Source organism: Salvelinus sp. IW2-2015, unplaced genomic scaffold, assembly GCF_002910315.2.
Source record: "Salvelinus sp. IW2-2015 unplaced genomic scaffold, ASM291031v2 Un_scaffold1453, whole genome shotgun sequence".
Lineage (NCBI taxonomy): Eukaryota > Metazoa > Chordata > Actinopteri > Salmoniformes > Salmonidae > Salvelinus > Salvelinus sp. IW2-2015.
The window spans coordinates 121,204-143,909 of record NW_019942917.1 but is presented as its reverse complement, the minus strand read 5'-3'; the positions used below and the strand labels follow the sequence as shown (position 1 = coordinate 143,909).

Here is a 22,706-nt window from a genome sequence, read left to right as displayed (position 1 = left end):
TGGTATCCAATTGGTAGTTACAGTCTTGTCTCATCGCTGCAACTCCCGTATGGACTCGGGAGAGACGAAGGTCGAGAGCCACGCGTCCTCCGAAACACAACCCAACCAAGCCGCACTTGCTTCTTGACACAATGCCCACTTAACCCGAAAGCCATCCGCACATATGTGTCAGAGGAAACACTGTGTCAGCATGCACTGCGCCCGGCCCGCCACAGGAGTCGCTAGTGTYCGATGGGACAAGGACATCCSTGCCGGCCAAACCCTCCCCTAACCCGAACGACGCTGGGCCAATTGTGCGCCGCCCCATGGGTCTCCCAGTGGCAGCCGGCTGCAACAGAGCCTGGACTCGAACCAGGATCTCTAGTGGCACAGCCTTAGACCACTGCGCCACTCGGGAGTCTCACAGGAGGAGTGGGACTTGAGGGGACTAATTCACCGAGCAGTGTGTTTTCGTCTTTCTGACTTACACATTTATCTATAACCTAATAATAGTGTCCTCTCTCTCTCAGTGCTCCCAGGGCTGGCGGAGCGGCCTGCTCGGATGGCTCTGTGGTCGGAGTGTAGTGGTTCTGGTGCACTGTTCCACGCTACGCTGGACCGGGTGCTCAAYCACATGCACCACTGCTACACTGGCCCACTGCAGGAGAGACACCCACACACCGCAGCTGACACAGGTAGGCACTTTTCTTTATATGTCTTAAAATGTATAACTACTGTATTGTGTTTTAACTATGTGTGTCCAACATACAGTACTATGCAAATGCAGCTTATTTCTATGTGAAAACTGAAATGGTCTATTCATTCCTTTTTCCATTTTAGTACGCCAATTGAGTATCATATTGTGATTTTTATTTTTTATACAGTGCATTAGGAAAGTATTCAGACCCCTTGACTTTTTCCACATTTTGTTACGTTACAGCTTTATTCTAAAATATTGATTAGATATTTTTTCATCATCAACCCATACTCAATACCCCTGAATGACAAAGCGAGAACAAGCTCTGTCCTGTTGGATGGGGAGCGTCGTCTTCAGGTTGGATGGGGAGCGTCGCTCGGTCAGGTTGGATGGGGAGCGTCGCTCTGTCAGGTTGGATGGGGAGCGTCGTCTGTCAGGTGGCTGGGAGCGTTCCGCTCTTGTACGCGTTGGAATGGGGAGCGTCGCTCTGTCCTGTTGGATGGGAGCGTCGCTCTGTCCTGTTGGATGGGAGCGTCGCTCGTCCCGGTTGGATGGGGAGCGTCGCTCTGTCGGTTGGATGGGGAGCGTCGCTCTGTCAGGTTGGATGGGGAGCGTCGCTCTGTCCTGTTGGATGGGGAGCGTCGCTCTGTCCGTTTGGATGGGGAGCGCGCTCTGTCCTGTTGGATGGGGAGCGTCGCTCTGTCCTGTTGATGGGAGCGTCGCTCTGTCCTGTTTGGATGGGGAGCGTCGCTCTGTCAGGTTGGATGGGGAGCGTCGCTCTGTCTGGTTGGATGGGGAGCGTCGCTCTGTCCTGTTGGATGGGGAGCGTCGCTCTGTCAGGTTGGATGGGGAGCGTCGCTCTGTCAGGTTGGATGGGGAGCGTGCGCTCTGTCAGGTTGGATGGGGAGCCGCTCTGTCCGTTGGATGGGGAGCGTCGCTCTGTCGCTGTTGGATGGGGAGCGTCGCTCTGTCGGTTGGATGGGGAGCGTCGCTCTGTCCTGTTGGATGGGGAGCGTCGCTCTGTCTGTTGGATGGGGAGCGTGCGTCTGTCGGTTGGATGGGGCGCGTCGCTCTGTCTGTTGGATGGGGAGCGTCGCTCTGTCCTGTTGGATGGGGAGCGTCGCTCTGTCAGGTTGGATGGGGAGCGTCGCTCGTTCGGTTGGATGGGGAGCGTCGCTCTGTCCTGTTGGATGGGGAGCGTCGCTCTGTCAGGTTGGATGGGGAGCGTCGCTCTGTCAGGTTGGATGGGGAGCGTCGCTCTGTCAGGTTGGATGGGGAGCGTCGCTCTGTCGTTGGATGGGGAGCGTCGCTCTGTCGGTTGGATGGGGAGCGTCGCTCTGTCAGGTTGGATGGGGAGCGCCGCTCTGTCAGGTTGGATGGGGAGCGTCGCTCTGTCCGGTTGGATGGGGAGTCGCTCTGTCAGGTTGGATGGGGAGCGTCGCTCTGTCCGGTTGGATGGGAGCGTCGCTCTGTCGGTTGGATGGGAGCTCGCTCTGTCAGTTGGAGGGGAGCGCCGCTCTGTCCTGTTGGATGGGGAGCGTCGCTCTGTCAGGTTGGATGGGGAGCGTCGCTCTGTCAGGTTGGATGGGGCGTCGCTCTGTCAGGTTGGTGGGAGCGTCGTCTGTCAGGTTGGATGGGGAGCGTCGCTCTGTCAGGTTGGATGGGGAGCGTCGCTCTGTCAGGTTGGATGGGGGAGCGTCGCTCTGTCAGGTTGGATGGGGAGCGTCGCTCTGTCAGGTTGGATGGGAGGTGCTCGCTCTGTCGGTTGGATGGGAGCGCCGCTCTGTCCTGTTGGATGGGGAGCGTCGCTCTGTCGGTTGGATGGGGAGCGCCGTCTTGTCCGTTGGATGGGGAGCGTCGCTCTGTCGGTGGATGGGGAGGTCGCTCTGTCAGGTTGGATGGGACGTCGCTCTGTCAGGTTGGATGGGGAGCGTCGCTCTGGTCAGGTTGGATGGGGAGTCGCTCTGTCAGGTTGGATGGGGAGCGTCGCTCTGTCAGGTTGGATGGGGAGCGTCGCTCTGTCCTGTTGGATGGGAGTGTCGCTCTGTCAGGTTGGATGGGGAGCGTCGCTCTGTCAGGTTGGATGGGGAGCGTCGCTCTGTCCGTTGGATGGGGAGCGCCGCTCCTGTCAGGTTGGATGGGACGTCGCTGCACAGGTGTTCATTTCTCTCAGAGATGTTCGATCGAGTTCAGGTCCGGACTCTGGCGGGTCACTCAAGGATTTTTTTTTATGTACCCTTCCCAGATCTGTGCCTTGACACAATCCTGTCTCGGAGCGCTATGGACAATTCTTTCGACCTCAATGGCTTGGTTTTTGCTTTGACAGCACTGTCAACTGTGGGACCTTATATAGACATGCGTGTGCCATTCCAAATCATGTCCAAACAATTGAATTTACCACAGGTGGACTCCAATCAAGTTGTAGAAACATCTCAAGGATGATTAATGGAAACAGGATGCACCTGATTCAATTTTGAAGTTCTCATAGCAAAGGGTCTGAATACTTTTGTAAATAAGGTATTTCTGTTTTTATTTTTTATAAATTTGCAAACATTTTGGAAAACCTGTTTCCACTTTGTCATTATGGGTATTGTGTGTAGATTGGGGGGGGTTAAAAAAATTATAAATTTTGAATAAGGCTGTAACGTAACAAAATGTCAAAGTCTAGGGCTGTGAATGCTTTTGGGAATGCACTGTATATTAGGGATTGCTTGCTGTATATATTAAGGGTATGTGAGACCAGGGGATGTACCTGCTGTATATATTAAGGGTATGTGAGACCAGGGAGATTGTACCTGTCCAGAGTTGTTTATTAGGAAATTAACCTGGACTACTTACCTCAATTTATGAAATAAACAACAATTTGGTCTCATTGTTTGCACTGCAATTGCCGCCTAACCTTGCTGCACCCCCCCCCCCCCCTCCAAAAGGACCCCAATGGAAATATACCTTTAAGCTTTATCTTATGATTACATTGTATGTGGAGGTGTCACCGGCTGGAGCACCCTTATGTATATTTAAAAAATGGTCTAATAAATTAAATCAATCAATCAACAGGTGTGGCTGAAATAGCCGAATCCATTCATTTGAAGGGGTGTCCACATACTTTTGTATATATATAATATATATATATATATATATATATATTCTATACAAAGTGTATGACAAGTATGGTGTGTTTTGTGATTAAGTCTGATTGGTTATATAATATAATAAAATATGTCATTTAGCAGACGTTTTTATCCAAAGCGACTTAGTCAATGCTGCATATATAATTACACCATGGTGTGTAGTGCAGTAGTCACTGTATATATCTCACACTACTGTCTCAGTCCTGTCCCTGTATATATCTCACACTACTGTCACTGTAATTCTCACACTGCTGTCCAGTCCTGTCACTATACTCACACTGCTGTCTCAGTCCTGTCACTGTATATATCTCACACAGCTGTCTCAGTACTGTAAATCTCACACTACTGTCACTGTATATTCTCACACTGCTGTCTCAGTCCTGTCACTGTATATATCTCACACAGCTGTCTCAGTCCTGTCCTGTATATATCTACACACTGTCCCTGTATATATTCACACTACTGTCCCTGTCATATATCTCACACTACTGTCCGTATATATCTCACACTGCTGTCTCAGTCCTGTCCCTGTATATATCTCACACGCTGTCTCAGTCCTGTCCCTGTAATATCTCACACTACTGTCACTGTATATATCTCACACTAGCTGTCCTGTATATATCTCACACTGCTGTCTCACTATGTCACTGTATATATCTCACACAGCTATCTCAGTCCTGTCTGTATATATCTCACACAGCTGTCACTGTATATATCTCATGCTCCACTAGCCCTGTATCTCACACAGCTGTCTCAGTCCTGTCCCTGTATATTCTCACACAGCTGTCTCAGTCCTGTCCTGTATATATCTCACACTGCTGTCTCAGTCCTGTCCTGTATATATCTCACACTACTGTCACTGTATATATCTCACACTCGCTGTCTCAGTCCTGTCCCTGTTATATTACACTACTGTCCTGTATATATCTCACACAGCTGTCTCAGTCCCTGTCACTGTATATATCTCACACTACTGTCACTGTATATACTCTCACACAGCTGTCTCACACTGTCCTGTATAATATATCACACTACTGTCACTGTATATATCTCACACAGCTGTCTCACTACTGTCACTGTATATATCTCACACTGCTGTCTCAGTCTGTCCCTGTATATATCTCACACTACTGTCACTGTATTATCTCACACTGCTGTCTCAGTCCTGTCACTGTATATATCTCACACTACTGTTCCTGTATATATCTCACACTACTGTCTCAGTCCTGTCACTGTATACAATACTCACGTAATCTCACTCTGTCACTGTATATATCTCACAGCTACTGTCTCAGTCCTGTCACTGTATATATCTCACAGCTGTCTCAGTCCTGTCACTGTATATATCTCACACTACTGTCTCAGTCCTGTCACTGTATATATCTCACACAGCTGTCTCACTACTGTCACTGTATACATTCACACTGTCTGTTCAGTCCTGTCACTGTATACTCACACGCTGCTAGTCTGTACTGTATATATCTCACATACTGTCACTGTATAATTCTCACACTACTGTCACTGTATATATCTCACACGCTGTCTCAGTCCTGTCACTGTATATATCTCACACTGCTGTCTCAGTCCTGTCACTGTATATATCTCACACCACTACTGTCACTGTAATTCACCTCTGTCACTGTATATATCTCACACAGCTGCAGTCCTGTCTGTAATATCTCACACACTGTCACTGTATATATCTCACACAGCTGTCTCAGTCCTGTCATGTATATATCTCACACAGCTGTCTCAGTCTGTCACTGTAAATCTCACACTACTGTCACTGTATATATCTCACACTGCTGTCTCAGTCCTGTCACTGTATAATCTCACACTACTGTCCTGAATATATCTCACACACTGTCTCAGTCCTGTCACTGTATATATCTCAACACTACTGTCCCTGTATATATCTCACACAGCTGTCTCAGTCCTGTCACTGTATACAGTGGGGCAAAAAGTATTTAGTTAGCCACCAATTGTGCAAGTTCTCCCACTTAAAAAGATGAGAGGCCTGTAATTTTCATCATAGGTACACTTCAACTATGACAGACAAAATGAGAAAAAAAATCCAGAAAATCACATTGTAGGATTTTTTATGAATTTATTTGCAAATTTATGGTGGAAAATAAGTATTTGGTCACCTACAAACAAGCAAGATTTCTGCTCTCACAGACCAGTAACTTCTTCTTTGAGGCTCCTCTGTCCTCCACTCGTTACCTGTATTAATGGCACTGTTTGAACTTGTTATCAGTAAAAAGACACCTGTCCACAACCTCAAACAGTCACACTCCAAACTCCACTATGGCCAAGACCAAAGAGCTGTCAAAGGACACCAGAAAACAAAATTGTAGACTGCACCAGGCTGGGAAGACTGAATCTCAATAGGTAAGCAGCTTGGTTTGAAGAAATCAACTGGGGGAGCAATTATTAGGAAATGGAAGACATACAAGACCACTGATAATCTCCCTCAATCTGGGGCTCCACGCAAGATCTCACCCCGTGGGGTCAAAATGATCACAAGAACGGTGAGACAAAAATCCCAGAACCACACGGGGGGACCTAGTGAATGACCTGCAGAGCTGGGACCAAAGCAACAAAGCCTACCATCAGTAACACACTACGCCGCCAGGGACTCAAATCCTGCAGTGCCAGACGTGTCCCCCTGCTTAAGCCAGTACATGTCCAGGCCCGTCTGAAGTTTGCTAGAGAGCATTTGGATGATCCAGAAGAAGATTGGGAGAATGTCATATGGTCAGATGAAACCAAAATATAACTTTTTGGTAAAAACTCAACTCGTCGTGTTTGGAGGACAAAGAATGCTGAGTTGCATCCAAAGAACACCATACCTACTGTGAAGCATGGGGGTGGAAACATCATGCTTTGGGGCTGTTTTCTTTGCAAAGGGACCAGGACGACTGATCCGTGTAAAGGAAAGAATGAATGGGGCCATGTATCGTGAGATTTTGAGTGAAAACCTCCTTCCATCAGCAAGGGCATTGAAGATGAAACGTGGCTGGGTCTTTCAGCAGTACAATGATCCCAAACACACCGCCCGGGCAACGAAGGAGTGGCTTCGTAAGAGAGCATTTCAAGGTCCTGGAGTGGCCTAGCCAGTCTCCAGATCTCAACCCCATAGAAAATCTTTGGAGGGAGTTGAAGTCCGTGTTGCCCAGCAACAGCCCCAAAACATCAATGCTCTAGAGGAGATCTGCATGGAGGAATGGCCCAAATACCAGCAACAGTGTGTGAAAACCTTGTGAAGACTTACAGAAAACGTTTGACCTCTGTCATTGCCAACAAAGGGTATATAACAAAGTATTGAGATAAACTTTTGTTATTGACCAAATACTTATTTTCCACCATAATTTGCAAATAAATTCATAAAAAATCCTACAATGTGATTTTCTGGATTTTTTTTCTCGTTTTGTCTGTCATAGTTGAAGTGTACATATGATGAAAATTACAGGCCTCTCTCATCTTTTTAAGTGGGAGAACTTGCACAATTGGTGGCTGACTAAATACATTTTTGCCCCACTGTATATATCTCACACTGCTGTCTCAGTCCTGTCCCTGTATATATCTCACACTGCTGTCTCAGTCCTGTCCCTGTATATATCTCACACAGCTGTCTCAGTACTGTCACTGTATATATCTCACACGTGTCTCAGTACTGTCACTGATATATCTCACACAGCTGTCTCAGTCCTGTCACTGTATATATCTCACACAGCTGTCTCAGTCCTGTCACTGTATATATCTCAACACTGCTGTCTCAGTCCTGTCCCTGTATATATCTCACACAGCTGTCTCAGTCCTGTCACTGTATATATCTCACACAGCTGTCACTGTTATATCTCACACTACTGTCTCAGTCCTGTCACTGTATATATCTCACACAGCTGTCTCAGTCCTGTCACTGTATATATCTCACACAGCTGTCACTGTATATATCTCACCACTACTGTCTCAGTCCTGTCACTGTATATATCTCACACAGCTGTCTCAGTCCTGTCACTGTATATATCTCACACAGCTGTCACTGTATATATCTCACACTACTGTCTCAGTCCTGTCCCTGTATATATCTCACACTGCTGTCTCAGTCCTGTCCCTGTATATATCTCACACAGCTGTCTCAGTCCTGTCCCTGTATATATCTCACACAGCTGTCTCAGTCCTGTCCCTGTATATATCTCACACAGCTGTCTCAGTCCTGTCCCTGTATATATCTCACACGGCTGTCTCAGTACTGTATATATCCCACACAGCTGTCTCAGTACTGTCACTGTATATATCTCACACAGCTGTCTCAGTCCTGTCCTGTATGTAGATTCAACAGCTTTTGTCTCAGTCCTGTCCCTGTATATATCTCACACAGCTGTCTCAGTCCTGTCCCTGTATATATCTCACACAGCTGTCTCAGTCCTGTCACTGTATATATCTCACACAGCTGTCTCAGTCCTGTCACTGTATATATCTCACACAGCTGTCTCAGTCCTGTCACTGTATATATCTCACACGGATGCCTCTCTCTTCCCTCCCCAGTGATCCGGCTGGTGGTGAGTGAGATGGTGGACAGGAGTGATCTGGCCTCCTCCCCTACCTGCCACCCCCCTTCGGCCCTGTCCCAGGACTTGGTCTCCCCTTCGGCCCTGTCCCAGGACGTGGTCCCCCCTTCGGCCCTGTCCCAGGACGTGGTCCCCCCTTCGGCCCTGTCCCAGGACGTGGTCTCCCCTTCGGCCCTGTCCCAGGACGTGGTCACAGTGTTTCAGTTCCACAGCTACGTCTCAGAGCACAGCGTGGAGGACATGGAGGAACACCTATTGCAGGTGGCCAGAGAAGGTAAGACTCAGGACCAACACACATTCTGACGTACGTGTTATTCAATCATTTCATCCAAACTGCTCACGTGCGTCTGCGTAGCCAGGCGCTAAAATACAACTTGGTTCAATTTTTGACTCGTGACTCACGTCAAGTCCCGCCCATCCCATCTCCTCATTGGTTTTTAGMAGTATATACCCACGTGGTTGATTGAAAGATGAACTGAGGTCCATAGTCCAGTATAGTTGATGGTAATACACCTTCAAAGTTGGTTGCCAAACTCCATATAAAGTCCACAAAAGAAGGAAGAGAAATAAAATAATCTAACTAGGCAAGTCAATTAAGAACAAATTCTTATTTTACAATGATGGCCTACCCCGGCCAAACCCTCCCCTAACCCGCACGACGCTGGGACAATTACTAGAAACTAACTAGGTTTTCCCTTTTATCTGTGGATTAATTGTCAAGAGTAGAGAACACACGATTTTGTGTGACTCAAAATGGATCAAAATTATACAAAGATCCAGAAAAAAAGGGTAGAGTATATTTCAGGATAAATGAACAACCCAATGTTTATATCCCAGGATAAATGGTCTAGCAGCAGCAAGCTAGCAAGCTAAATGGCCATGAATGTTTCATGTGTTTTTCGACKTGTCCCCAAATTAAAATAGTTGGTTCAGAGTTTGATATTTCTACCTCCGTGTCCTGATCACGTCTGGTGTGGATGGTCAAAATCAACATGCGCGCGAAGGCGGACGCACGTTTGCCCGGCGTAGTCAGCATGTGAGGGGGTCCAAACATGGTCCACTGAAAAAAACTAGCTTGTTAAGTACCTGTGAGTTAATTATTTTTGTCCTCCCCTCAGCTGTGTTTGCGGAGGGCCTGAGTGGTGGCGACTCAGAGCGTTGTCTAAAGGAACTAGAAGAGGTCTCACACACCGGCCTGTGTCCCCGGCAGCAGACCCTCAGGGCCCTGGCTTCCCTCCTCTCCCACCAAGACRCCCAGCTCAGCGAGGCTGCAGCTGCCTACATAACCTCCGCTTCCTCACACACACCCTTCAGGTCAAAGGTCAGTGTGTGTGTGTGTCAGTAGGCTTGATCCCTGACCCGCTCAGGCTAAAGTAAACCCAGCCCTAATATAAACACCATTTGTCTGTCAAGGTCACTAAGCCTGCCTAGAATACTGGACAGGTGCTATGACAGGGCAGTAACTTGAGTTTGTTCATTTGTGTTTCTGTGTGTCTTTACAGGCGGTGGATTGCTACACACAGGCCTTGTGGGAGTCTGGAGTTCAAACCCAAAGGTCTGCCTGTGCTGCTCTTAGCTGTCTACAGGTCAGTGTAGCTTTTCACTTTTAGCTATAGAACAACCGACATTTCCCCTTCATATTCATGATGCATCTTATTATGACGTCTCTCTGAAGCGAGAGGATCTCCTATTACACCGGTTATCAAACCCCTCTYTTTCTTTCTCCATCTCAGGCAGTAGAGAGCCTCCGGGCGGTGGTATCACTGTGTGACTCGGCAGACGAGGAGCTTCGCCATGTTGCCATAGAAACCCTGCTCACTTTCGGTGAGTGACAGTTTGACAAAAATCTTCTGTACATTTTAGCCCAATCAACGTCTGTTTTGAGCAAGATGAATTTGATTGACTGTTATACAGGTGAGGAGGGTCGTCTGGCATATGAGCAGCTGGACACGATGCCCAGAGAGATGGTACGACTGGGGACGCGGCGAGGGAACGCCGTCACCACCGCCTTCTGAAAGCACAGGACTAACTAACTTAACCTAGGAGCATCACATCCACAGGAGGGGGACGACCCCCCCTAGAACAACCCCCCTACCCGCTGTGCCTGTGCTTTGAGCCATGCAGACTGGACATGCGTTTAAATGGACACAGCTAGGGGGAGTGGCCGCATCGACGCAGAGGAGTCCAACTAAACATCGAAGGGCCACGTCTCATTCTTATCAACAGACTGGTGTAAATCCTAACTGTCCATTCTCTGACCACCACTATTAAACCATCTCTCACTGCACAGACAGAGCATCTTCACCATCATAACTTATGATTATCATGATTATTATCACGGCTGTGTTTGATTTATGATATCCTTATATAACTGCTATTCATTTGTTTTAGTAGGTGACGTTCATTAGACAAAAGGTTATTTGCGCTTTTCGAATTGCACTGTGGCAGACATGTAAATGTCATAGCATTATACTCTGAACTGGATGGATTTGGTCTTTTGTTCTTCTGGTATTTACTGTTGAGATTCAGGGATTTTACAGACAGTTTGAACACTTTCTGCCAGAGGGTGCCATGGAAGATCATTTAGGGGACAATGACAGTCAAATCGCTCGGAAGGAGGTAGTTAAAAGCAACGTTCGCAAGTCATCAGCATGCATACTATCCCTAGATAGTAGGTACCTGTAAGCAATGTTCTCACTCCAACATGCACAACATGAAGAGAGAGTCATACTTGGACTGCCTTTCAAACTATTCTAAGTTCTCTACATGCCTGGGATCTACATTGTTTGAACGTCTGCTTGCTGGGAACTGATGTGAGATCTGATCATGATTTGTTTAATTGGAAGCAGGTACGAATGGTCTCGAGGAGTGAGTGTGAGTCAGGGATAGTTAGTATGACATGAGAATGCACTTTCTCCATAACTGTACAGTGCAGAACCAAGGGCCTGTCTAAGGGCGTGATGCTTCAAATCGGCAAGGACTGAGGCTATAGCGCTCCGCCTAGCTTTTTATGCCAGTTGTTTCTATACTACTGAGTCCGGTGCTTCTTCAGCATAACAAAGTGTTTTACTTAATTTATTTACATCACATTTGTGATTCTAATATTATTTAATTTTAATTTACTTTTGAGTAAGAGGGCAGCATGCAGATACTATTTCACATGTAAAAGTTGTATATTTGGTGTTTTTTTTGCTCATGTTTGATTTTTTAAAAGTTTAATTAAAAAAAGAACTCATTAACATGGGCATGATCTTGCTTACATAAAAACGTTACTGGAAATATAATTTTTTTTTCACTCTTTTAAATGTATTTGTACATTAAGATGGATGGCTGATATTATTTGGAGGATTTACGAATATAATCAGATAGCGTGTCGCCCCCCTCCCCAAATGAATGGGACAGTAAAGAAGAAATGTTACTTCATTACGCAAGGAAAGCCTGAAAATGAAAAGTCAATGTATTCTGAAGATAACTTTAACTGGGTTTCTGTACAGCACTGTGAGATATCAGCTGATGTAAGGTCTATATAAATACATTTGATTTGATTTAACCACTACACCCAGGCTCACCTACAAAGAACAACCATCAGAATTATCATCTTAATCCTGTGACATTAGTTCGGCTTCCAACCGCACTGTCCAAAAGCCATTACGATACGAAAAGGTGTGTTTTAGGCGGTAATATGTGAAATAATATTTGTTCTTTTGTATATTAAAGCTGTAAAACGTGTGAAAGTTGTTACTAAAACTGAAGATGGCTTTGAGTTTGGCCTGGTGTATGTTGATCATGGTCTTTATTTTGAGTAACAATGCCTGTTTCTCCCATGACGTGAATAGCATTACAGTATTTGGGTATGATACTCGTTACTTCAATAACTCCTCTAATAATATATATTTTTTCTCCACGATGCAGCGGTCTCCATCTTTCTTTGTGCTAAAAGTAACCAGTGATGAATTAATGTTGCTTCTATTCAACTCCCAAGTCATCAGACAGAATAATGAAACGTTATGACATTGATCATATTTCATGTAAGTACACTGCATTATGTCTTCACATATGGTGAATCAGAAAGCACACAGTAAGGACATGTTACATAGCTTCAGTACTGACTGCATTCAATTCTACATCCATTTCCCCTGCTCAATGAAAGTGGCAATAAAGTTTATTTTTGCATTATGAATAATATGTTGGCCGATTGTTTTATTTATTGGAGAGTAATGATTTAATTAATGTTTTAGCCTAGTATCAAAACCAGTGGAGGCTGCTGAGGGGAGGACGGCTCATTAAACCATGAATTTGATACCATTCCACCCATTCCGCTCCAGTCATTAGCACGAGCCCGTCCTCCCCAATTAAGGTGCCGCCAACTTCCTGTGATCAAAACTGAATAAATGAAAAACCAAGAAGCAGATCAATATTCAGTGTGTTTTCCAAGCTATGAATGGTTTGGGTTTGCAGCCAGAAGCGTACATGGTTTTGTCATTTTGGACAAGGGAGCACAAAGACAGTCAAATAAATGACAACCTACAAACAGAAAGGAAAGGTGTATCATCTTGAGACAAGAGTCATGTTTATACCTGGTGATAACGTGTCCAAAGGTGACAGTGACATGTTAGTCACTGCTGGATGTTAAGAGGCTGTGGGAAAGTGAACATAACCCACTCATCCTCAAGACCAGGGGGTATTCACCGCTTACCCTACGAGGTCCAGAGCCTGCTGACTTTCTGTTGTACCGGAATTATATAATTACACACATTTGGTGTCACAGGTCTAAATCAGTCCCTGATGAGAGCGAAACAGAAAATGCAGTGGAACTGGCTTTCGACGTCCAGAGTTTGAGTTTGATGGCTCTAGACTAGCCGTTACTGTTTTTCTTCTTAGGAGACTTTAGTGTTCAGCCAGGGATTGAGGCTATATAAACCAGCAGATGGTATTTCCCATAAAGGGACCAGTATCAGTGTCTAGGGACAGCTCTAAAGATTCTACTCACATTAACCCGCATATTTTACATACATACACTACATGGATTAAAAAGACACTATTAGAAAAAGAAACAATCATAGCAAAATATCAACTCTATTCTTCTAAAAAACATCCTTAGACATGTAAATAATGTCATCTGGAACAGGAAATAACCAAAACAGACTTAATTCTGCAAAAAAATTGTTAATTTGCATATTCTGTAAAACAAAAATATTAATTTTCTATAAATGTGCAGCTTTTTTCCCAAAGTACAATCCACTAGTACTAAAAAGCTGATTTACCATAATTTGATTGATTGTATATTTTAATTTAGAAATATTACATTTTGTTAAATATACTTAAATGTATTGACAAAAAGTGATTCATCCATTGATACTGAGAGACATCCACCTACAATATGGCTTGGTTTTCTTTATTTAGCCACCATTACAATCTCTATTAGTGAAACAATGGGTTTGGTAGGGTCTATGGCAGGATGCTTCAAAATACCCAAATCCTCAGTCACTTCAAACCAAATGCTGTAGAGAGACCAAAACACCCTAACAAGGATATTAAAAGAATTCTGGTATTTATATAATTTTCCATAAAATCAAATTCTTTGAGTATAAACACTTATACAGCCCCAGCTTGTACATTGAGTGTAGATGGCTTCTGTATTACAGTTCTACTATATATAAATACACACATATACTGCTCAAAAAAATAAAGGGAACACTTAAACAACACAATGTAACTCCAAGTCAATCACACTTCTGTGAAATCAAACTGTCCACTTAGGWAGCAACACTGATTGACAATACATTTCACATGCTGTTGTGCAAATGGAATAGACAAGAGGTGGAAATTATAGGCAATAAGCAAGACACCCCCAATAAAGGAGTGGTTCTACAGGTGGTGACCACAGACTACTTCTCAGTTCCTATGCTTCCTGGCTGATGTTTTGGTCACTTTTGAATGCTGGCGGTCTACAACCCACACAAGTGGCTCAGGTAGTGCAGCTCATCCAGGATGGCACATCAATGCGAGCTGTGGCAAGAAGGTTTGCTGTGTCTGTCAGCGTAGTGTCCAGAGCATGGAGGCGCTACCAGGAGACAGGCCAGTACATCAGGAGACGTGGAGGGGGCCGTAGGAGGGCAACAACCCAGCAGCAGGACCGCTACCTCCGCCTTTGTGCAAGAAGGAGCAGGAGGAGCACTGCCAGAGCCCTGCAAAATGACCTCCAGCAGGCCACAAATGTGCATTGGTCTGCTCAAACGGTCAGAAACAGACTCCATGAGGGTGGTATGAGGGCCCGACGTCCACAGGTGGGGGTTGTHCTTACAGCCCAACACCGTGCAGGACGTTTGGCATTTGCCAGAGAACACCAAGATTGGCAAATTCGCCACTGGCGCCCTGTGCTCTTCACAGATGAAAGCAGGTTCACACTGAACACGTGACAGAGTCTGGAGACGCCGTGGAGAACGTTCTGCTGCCTGCAACATCCTCCAGCATGACCGGTTTGGCGGTGGGTCAGTCATGGTGTGGGGTGGCATTTCTTTGTGGGGCCGCACAGCCCTCCATGTGCTCGCCAGAGGTAGCCTGACTGCCATTAGGTACCGAGATGAGATCCTCAGACCCCTTGTGAGACCATATGCTGGTGCGGTTGGCCCTGGGTTCCTCCTAATGCAAGACAATGCTAGACCTCATGTGGCTGGAGTGTGTCAGCAGWTCCTGCAAGAGGAAGGCATTGATGCTATGGACTGTGCCGCCCGTTCCCCAGACCTGAATCCAATTGAGCACATCTGGGACGTCATGTCTCGCTCCATCCACCAACGCCACGTTGCACCACAGACTGTCCAGGAGTTGGCAGATGCTTTAGTCCAGGTCTGGGAGGAGATCCCTCAGGAGACCATCCGCCACCTCATCAGGAGCATGCCCAGGCYTTGTAGGGAGGTCATACAGGCCACACACTACTGAGCCTCATTTTGACTTGTTTTAAGGACATTACATCAAAGTTGGATCAGCRTGTAGTGTGGTTTTCCACTTTAATTTTGAGTGTGACTCCAAATCCAGAACTCCATGGGTTGATAAATTTGATTTCCATTGATAATTTTTGTGTGATTTTGTTCTCAGCACATTCAACTATGTAAAGAAAAAAGTATTTAATAAGATTATTTCATTCATTCAGATCTAGGATGTGTTATTTTAGTGTTCCCTTTATTTTTTTGAGCAGTATATATATATATATATATATATATACACACACACGAAGTCAGAAGTATACATACACTTGTTGGAGTCATTAAAACTTGTTTTTCAACCACTCCACAAATGTCTTGATAACAAACTATAGTTTTGGCAAGTCAGTTAGGACATCTACTTTGTGCATGACAAGTAATTTTTCCAACAATTGTTTACAGATTATTTCACTGTATCACAATTCCAGTGGGTCAGAAGTTTACATACACTAAGTTGACTGTGCCTTTAAAAAGCTTGAAAAATTCACGAAAATTATGTCATGGCTTTAGAAGCTTCTGATAGGCAAATTGACATCATTTGAGTCAATTGGGGGTGTGGATGTATTTCAAGGCCTACCTACAAACTCAGTGCCTCTTTGCTTGACATCATAGGAATTGTAGACCTCTACAAGTCTGGTTCATCCATGGGAGCAATTTTCAAACGCCTGAAGGTACCACGTTAATCTGTACAAACAATAGTACGTAAGTATAAACACCATGGGACCACGCAGCCGTCATACTGCTCAGGAAGGAGACGCGTTCTGTCTCCTAGAGATGAACGAACTTGTGCGAAAAGTGCAAATCAATCCCAGAACAGCAGCAAAGGACCTTGTGAAGATGCTGGAGGAAACAGGTACAAAAGTATCTATATCCACAGTAAAACGAGTCCTATATCGACATAACCTGAAAGGCCGCTCAGCAAGGAAGAAGCCACTGCTCCAAAACCACCATAAAAAAGCCGGACTACGGTTTGCAACTGCAAAAAGATTGAGGACAAAAGATTGTACTTTTTGGAAAAATATCCTCTGGTCTGATGAAACCAAAATAGAACTGTTTGGCCATAATGACCATCTCTATGTTTGGAGGAAAAAGAGGGAGGCTTGCAAACCAAAGAACACCATCCCAAACGTGACGCATGGGGGTGGCAGCATCATGTTGTGTGGGTGCTTTGCTACAGGAGGGACTGGTGCACTTCACAAAATAGATGGCATCATGAGGCTGGAAAATTATGTGGATATATTGAAGCAACATCTCAAGACATCAGTCAGGAAGTTAAAGCTTGGTCGCAAATGGGTCTTCCAAATGGACATTGACCCCAAGCAGACTTCCAAGTTTGTGGCAAAATGGCTTAAGTACAACAAAGTCAAGGTATTGGAGTGGCCATCACAAAGCCCTGACCTCAATCCCATAGAAAATTTGTGGGCAGAACTGAAAAAGCGTGTGAGCAAGGAGGCCTACAAACCTGACTCAGTAACACCAGCTCTGTCAGGAGGAATGGGCCAAAATTCACCCAACTTTTTGTGGAAAGGTTGTGGATGGCTACCCGAAACATTTGACCCAAGTTAAACAATTTAAAGGCAATGCTACCAAATACTAATTGAGTGTATGTAAACTTCTGACCCACTGGAATGTGATGAAAGAAATAAAAGCTTAAATAAATATTCTTTACTATTATTTTMACATTTCACATTCTTAAAATAAAGTGGTGATCCTAACTGACCAAGACAGGGAATTTTTACTGATTAAATGTCAGGAATTGTGAAAAACTGAGTTTAAATGTATTTGGCTGAGGTGTATGTAAACTTCTGACTTCAACTGTACAAACACACAGCAATCTACACACAAAACCCCATAACAGGTTAAACATTTTTGCAAATGTATAAAAAAAAAGAAAAAGAAAATACCTTTACATAAGTATTCAGACCCTTTGCTATGATACTCAAATTGAGCTCAGGTGTATCCTGTTTCCATTGATGACGCTTGAGCTGTTTCTACAACTTTATAAGAGTCCACCTATGGTAAAATCAATTGATAGGATATGGAAAGCACACACACACACACACACACACCTGTCTATTAAAAGGTCCCACAGTTGACAGTGCATATCAGAGCAAAAACCAAGCCATAAGGTCGAAGGAATTGGCCTTAGAGCTACGAGACAGGATACTGTCGAGGCACAGATCTGGGGAAGGGTACCGAAACATTTCTGCAGCATTGAGGGTCCCCAAGAACACAGTGGCCTCCATCATTCTTAAATGGAAGACTTTTGAAACCACCAAGTCTCTTCCTAGAACTGGCCTCCCGGCCACACTGAGCAATCAGGGAAGAAGGGCCTTGGTCAGGGAGGTGACGGTCACTGATGGTCACTGACAGAGCTCCTCTGTGGAGATGGGAGAACCTTCCAGAAGGACAAACATCTCTGCAGCACTCCAAAAATCAGGCATTTATGGTCAAGTGGCGAGACAGAAGCCACTCAGTACAAGTCACACGACAGCCCGCTTTGAGTTTGCCAAAAGGCACCTAAAGACTCAGACCATGAGAAAAAAGATTCTCTGGTCTGATGAAACCAAGATTGAACTCTTTGGCCTGAATGCCAAGCATCACGTCTGAAGGAAACCTGGCACCATCCCTACGGTGAAGCATGGTGGTGGCAGCATCATGGGACTGGTAAACTAGTCAGGATCGAGGCAAAGATGAACAGTGGAAAGTACAGAGAGATCCTCGATGAAAACCTGCTCCAGAGCGTTTAGGACCTCAGACTGGGGCTAAGGTTCACCTTCCAACAGGKCCAAGACCCTAAGCACACAGGCAAGACAGCGCAGGAGTGGCTTCAGGACAAGTGAATGTCCCAGCCAGAGCCCGGACTTGAACCCGATCGAACATCTCTGGAGACCTGAAAATAGCTATGCAGCAAAGCTCCCCATCCAACCTGACCTAGCTTGAGAGGATCTGCAGAGAAGAATGGGAGAAACTCCCCAAATACAGGTGTGCCAAGCTTGTAGCTTCATACCCAGGAAGACTCAAGGCTGTAATCGCTGCCAAAGGTGCTTCAACAAAGTACTGAATAGGGTCTGAATACTTGTAAAATGTGATTTCAGTTTCAAATGTTTAATACATTTGCATACATTTCTAGAATCAGTTTTGTTCCCATTAATGTGGTATTGTGTAGATTAAAGAAAAAAACGATTTAATCAATTTTAGAATAAGGCTGTAATGTAACAAAATGTGGAAAAGGTCAAGGGGTCTGAATACTTTCTGAATGCAGTGTGTGTGTATACAGTATATATATATATATATATATATATGTGTATACACACACACACTTTTATGAGCTGATTTGACCTCAACTAAGCATATATCTATGATGATTTTGAAACCAGTTATATCCATAGGGGAGTACACAAGGTTCTCCATTTCTGCAGGTGATCTGTCTATCAAGTCAAGATCACTGATACAGGTCCCCCTCCACCCTCTGAGGATATGGAAATATCTGGTCTCCAGAGAAACCTTGATTCAAACAAATACTTAGATATGTCCCAGAATACTGGCGGTGCGTCACATTGGACTACCGGACTACACCGGTACAGTAGAATATGACACGGTGTGCTTAATGCTCCCAACCGAGATTCAACACTTCAGAATTTAAGCAATATTGGCCTAAMGTAGTATATTGATTGAACTAAAAATTTGAAAACTTGCACTCACTGAATAAGTCTAGTTAATCATTACTAATCTTGACTAGTTTCTAGCAGCAGAGGTTACAAAGGTCACCTTGTCGACAGAATAATCTGTGTTTGAATAGCACATCACAAATGGATAATCATAGTTCAGGCTCAGCGCCAAACAAGACAATTGAGAGTAAATCATGTTATGCAATGTTCTTYTTTAAACATCTAATTGCTCCCAATTGTCTTGTGGTGAAGCGCAACTCGTGGGCTAATTATCCTATAGTGACATCCATAAACAATGGATTGGGTCTCAGTGCATGGCAGTGAATGAATGCAGACAGACAAAACGCATCAGTCTTTGGAACCACTGCACTGCTCAGAACTACAAATAAATGTAAGATTATATTCAATGTCTTTTGAAATCAAAGCGCATTGCATAGCCCTTGTTTATCACAAAGTGTGTTATGTAGCAGGTAGCCTAGAGGTCAGAGGGACAGCAGGCGAGCTAAAGTGCCTTCAGAAAGTATTCTAATGACCTGACTAGATCATAAAGGAACAATTGTCCAGACAGATTGAGTTCACAAATTGACGGTTTATTAACCCACTTTACACAGGCTACTGCTTGGCCAAATAAATGAAAGAACCCACAAGCCAACCGTGACCTTCTCTTGTGAAGGCCAGACGTAAGAGAGAGAACAAAGGCTAAACCTGGTCTTAACTTCCAATGCTCCATCCCCCTGCCCAACCCCCCTCCACGCCGCCAACCGCCAGGATGCCCGGCATCAGAACATTCCAGGCATTCCCGTGATTGGCAGATAGCAGGTTGATTGGCATGTCGGACCCCACGAACACTGGGTACTGGTAAGAAGTACAACAACCACCTCCTAGCCTAACACAACACACAGCTGTCTGTGCGGGTCGCTACAGTATATAGCCTTTGACTTATTCCCCATTGTGTTACAGCCTAAACTCTACATTGACCTCATACATCTACACACAATAACCCATAATGACAAAGTGAAAACATGTTCTACAATTTTTGGCAAATCTATAAAAAAATTCTAAACAGAAATTAATTTACATAAGTATTCACACCACTGAGCCAAAATATGTTACAATCACATTTGGCAGTGATAAAAGCGGTGAGTCTTTCTGGGTAAATCTAAGAGCTTGGCACACCTGGATTGTACAATATTTGCAAAATAAAAATATTCCAGCTCTGTCAGTTGGTTGTTGATCATTGCCATTGTCAAGTCTTACCATAGAATTTTCACGACGATTTAAGTCAAAACTGTACCGTAGCACCTCGTATTATCGGCAAATTCAGCGTTTAAGAAATATATTACTAACAGTGTTATCTTGTGATCAGGCCATCAATGATCTGTGATTATTGGTGTCGTAAAAATGTTTGCTAACGGGTTAGCAATTAGTATGTTTGACATAGTGGAAATACTATCAGCTTTTTTTTAATAAGCGGTTTAGCAAAAATAATGCGTCCCGTATTGTCGGCATACAGTCCCCAGTTATTGGCCACCTTACCATTTTGCTCAATTACAAGATATATCCGTTAAATTTTATTTAAAAAAAGACACCAACCTCGTATCCGAAGTGTTCACTAGTTGGCTAGCCTTCCAGTACCAAAAAAAAAAAACTGGCCTGTCAACTTTTCATTGCGTAGCCCGGTGTGCCCTCCTGTAGACTCTTAAATGGTTCTTCACCAACATCTTCCGTGTTGTAACCAAATGTCTCATTATTCGTTTCAGATTAATATTGTTTTGAGAAAGTAGATCCCAGTTTAATACTAACAAATTAGTATGAATAAATAAAGTAAAAAGTTGGATATTAAATGGTGTGGTCTGTCACGCAGTCGAATTTTACAATATACAGCGTGTCCCACAAAATGTGTAAATATTACTTTTTTGAAACCTCAACCTAATTTACATACGTTTCAATAAAAAAAAGGAAAAAAGAAAAAAGTCYGTGGCCAGCTAACGTAAACTCACCCTATTCCGTACAAATGTGCGTAACCGCGACATTCAAACGAGGCTAAAGAGAAAACTAACGGGACTGTAGCAACTGTGTTCACTTCAAAATCGGGGGTGTGAGCTAGGTTTCTATTCAAGCGTTGATCGACATGGTAATGATCTATAGTATTGGAGAAAAGTTGAAAAACCTGACCCTCCGTTACATCTTGACGTGTCATGTCGTAACGTACAGCACGCATAAAGCAACTATTTCTGTCTTACAATCTCTCCACCAGGTGTAGCACTTCTCTCATCTTTTAAAAACAAGAAATGGACAGTGACGGGGGTAAGGGGGGATACCTAGTCATTTTTTGTCATCATTGCATGCGATCATCATTCTCAAAGTCGCTGTTTACTTATAAGATCACTTTAGCACCGCCCTAAACACGATTCAAATAGGTATGTAATGACACATTATATAAACTCTTTAGTGTTTCATTTACATTTTAGAGGCGATAAAGTGATAAGTTGGACAGATTGAGTAAAAGCAATTTTACCACACGACATCTGTCCTTCTCACTATCACGCATTAGTTTCGCTTCCCCACCCGCCATTTTTAAAAAGACCCGACGGGGCTCATTGCCTGCTTGAATTATGCAGAAACGGGCAGTGTTTAGGTCATGTAATTGATTGTTGGAAAGGGGAGAAATTATGCTTTACAATGGTATTGACATTACAGCTGATCTGGAAGTATTACGTTTTTTGGGGCGCTAAAATAAGGGCAATTGTACATCGCCTTGGTCCGTACGAGTTTACGGGAGTTCACTTTAGCTAGAAAAGTGTCTTTAGACGCAAAGCATACCGTTACTTTCCAGGCCATTTAAATGTTCACCTCAAGGTGGAGGAAAATTAGCTAACTGGTAAGCAACTCGTGTAGCTCTGGCCTTGTGTTTTAGGTCATTGTCCTGCTGAAAAGGGGAATTTGTCTCCCAGTGTCTGTTGGAAAGCAGACTGAACCAGGTGTACCTCTAGCCTGTGCCTAGCTCTAGTCCATTTTGTTTCCTTCTTTTCACTGTATTTTTAGTATTCTGTAGAAATTACAATGTTGATCCAGCCTTAGTTCTATCACAGCCATTAAACTCTGTTTTAAAGTCACCATTGGCCTCATGGTGAAATCCCTGAGCGGTGCTCTTCCTCTCAGGCAACAGAGTTGGAAGGACATTTATGTTTGTAGTTACTGGGTGTATTGATACACCAGCCAAAGTAATTAATAACTTCACAATGCTGCAAAGCGGAGTGCCTGGATACAGACCTTAGCCGTGGTATGTTGGCCATATACCACAAACCCAAGGTGATTTATTGCTATTATAAACTGATTACCAACGTAATTAGAAAGATAAAAGCCAAATCAAATTTGATTGGTCACACAGTTCGCAGGTGTTAATGCAAGTGTAGTGAAATGCTTATGCGTCTAGAGCCAACAGTATCTAACAATTCCACAACAAAACCTAATACAATCTAGTAAAGGAATGAGAATATATACACACATTAGAGGTCGACCAATTAAATCGGGGCCGATTTCAAGTTTTCATAACAATCGGAAATCGGTATTTTTGGGCGCCGATTTGACGATTTTTTTTACACCTTTATTTAATCTTCATTTAAACTAGGCAAGTCAGTTAAGAACACATTCTTATTTTCAATGACAGCCTA

The 22,706-nt window shown here is 44.1% G+C and overlaps 1 protein-coding gene across 1 annotated transcript in view; it reads left to right on the top strand.

Annotated features, from left to right (window-relative positions):
• The window catches only part of LOC112070895 (rho family-interacting cell polarization regulator 2-like), a gene marked incomplete at its 5' end in the record, with an annotated part of 58,926 nt that extends 46,368 nt beyond the window's left edge, over positions 1-12,558 (top strand). Inside the window, 6 exon segments of the mRNA XM_024138347.2 lie at positions 510-674; positions 8,359-8,655; positions 9,500-9,702; positions 9,884-9,967; positions 10,115-10,205; positions 10,296-12,558. Of these exon segments, the coding sequence (XP_023994115.1) occupies positions 510-674; positions 8,359-8,655; positions 9,500-9,702; positions 9,884-9,967; positions 10,115-10,205; positions 10,296-10,396 (941 nt within the window).
• Between the last annotated feature and the right edge of the window lie 10,148 nt (positions 12,559-22,706).